The sequence below is a fragment of the Suillus bovinus genome (assembly GCF_016758785.1).
Source record: "Suillus bovinus strain UH-Sbo-P2 chromosome Unknown EDB93scaffold_420, whole genome shotgun sequence".
NCBI classification, from domain to species: Eukaryota; Fungi; Basidiomycota; class Agaricomycetes; order Boletales; family Suillaceae; genus Suillus; species Suillus bovinus.
This window is the reverse complement of record NW_024542476.1, coordinates 1-1,908: the sequence shown is the minus strand read 5'-3', so window position 1 is coordinate 1,908 and position 1,908 is coordinate 1. Positions and strand designations below refer to the sequence as shown.

Genomic DNA, 1,908 nt, shown 5'->3' with positions numbered 1-1,908 from the left:
GGTTAGATGCGTGTATAGCGTGGACTGTGGAAGAGAGAAATCAGAGTATGAAAATGAAATGGGGACAGGATATGATGACAACAACAATGAATGTGGTGAAGTGAGATTGCTCCTTGAGAGCAAACAAATGTGGTTTTTGTCGCGTGCATTGCACAATGCGAGTGAAGAAATATTAGTGAGATATGAATGAGAAAATGAGTGTGATGGGTGAAGCGAGGAGCACAAACACTCTATAGTGCTGTGGATCATTGATACTTAAGAATCCTGACCCTCAACCTTGGTGATATTAACATGTAAGTGCATATGCATTGCTTTGCCACAAGGCGCACCATGAACCACTACCTGACAATTTCTGACCCAAGGGAGGGTTGGGATGCGCATTTCTTTGTGTGTGTTTGGGTCTGTCAATAAAATGTCCTGCTCCCCACTAGGGAGATCAAATGTGCGACACAAAGTGAGCATAAAAAATGGGCATCCAAGCAGAACCTCAAAGTTCACGCACTCCATTACCTGAACTTGGAAGTACATCGGACCTCCTCTGTAATCAAGCATGATATTCTCGATGACTCTGAGTATAGAGTCATGCGACATGTTGACAGACTCCATGCGCATGCAGTGATCTGACCACAGTCCTATACCAAATGATTGCTATGTCTGATGCATTCCTGATATTGAAATCCCAATCCCAATGCCTGACCCTGACCCAAAAGTTTCAGACCCATCATTTTCACATCAGACTTGTTCTTCTTATGTCCTGTCCAGTCATATTCATTTCCACTGGTGTGTATTTACTTGTTTTTCACATTATTGAATATTATAGATAGAGTTAATACATGTTATCTACAAAAGGTGCAGTACTCATGCTCTTTTACATACATTTGGACCTGATTTTGTGCTACTGTTTTCGCCTAATGCACTTTGAAATTCTACATAGACACTATATAATATCCAGTACTTCCTACCCATTACTTTACTTACTTTTTCCTACTCAGTAGTCGGATGGAAGTCCCTGGATATTAGTAAGTACTTGATTGTATTTGTGAAATATCTATCTGCTATTTTTCTCCAAAACATTCTAAAACACTTGACACTCATTTGACTGACATTCCAACACACTCCTTTACCATCTGACACATCGCCGACCATCCAATGCCTGAGCCAACTCTGAAAATTTCAGACTTGACAGTTTCTCCTTGGACAAGTAGTTCCTAGCTTCAGATCGGATTATCTTCCTTTTATTGATAAATAACTATCTAAACTGATACCAAACAGCTACCCCTATAGGATCGAATGCACTTGCCTTACAAGTATAGCAGCATAGGTTGTGCTGAAGATCTACCTACAAATTATTGTATAGGTAGTAACATTCTGCTGAGCTCAGCAGAAATCTGCTTCTTACACTGAATGTGGAAATAAGCTATGTATAAAATATGAATGGATAGTGCAAATAGAAGTCTGAGTAGATCCAATGTCTGGATGTCAGATAGATATGTTGGAATAAGAAGTAGTAAAAAATGAAGTGAGAAGTCAAGTGAGATGTGATGAGAAGTAGTACAAAATGAAGTAAGAGGTGATAAAGTAGTCAGAAGTGAAGTGAGAGATATAGGAAGTATGAGAAGTGCTGCGCGTCTCCCCTCCTGTGCGACGTCGTGCGACCTGAAGTGAGATGTGTTGCGCCGTGCTGAGCCGTCGCCCACCCCTCCCGTGCCCGGTCCTCCGCCGTCGTGCGCCGTGCCGTGCCCCCTTCTCCGCCGTCTTGCGCCGTCCCGTGCGCCCCCCTGCCGTCCGCGGTGCTCAGCGTGGTGAGCCGTCGTGCCCGTGAAGTGAGATCCTGCGTCGTCCCCTACTGTGAGGGTCTAAGTAGTCTCTTGTACTTCTCACTACCTTTTTTCCCTTCCTTTTTCTTTC

At 43.2% G+C, this 1,908-nt stretch overlaps 1 protein-coding gene across 1 annotated transcript; it reads right to left on the bottom strand.

Moving 5' to 3' along the window:
• Positions 1–255: 255 nt before the first annotated feature.
• Positions 256–606, bottom strand: EDB93DRAFT_1098781 (uncharacterized protein; the record flags this gene model as incomplete). The annotated part of the gene is made up of 1 exon (XM_041446897.1): positions 256–606. The coding sequence occupies one exon, from the start codon at positions 604–606 to the stop codon at positions 256–258; it is 351 nt and encodes a 116-aa protein (XP_041300533.1).
• Between the last annotated feature and the right edge of the window lie 1,302 nt (positions 607–1,908).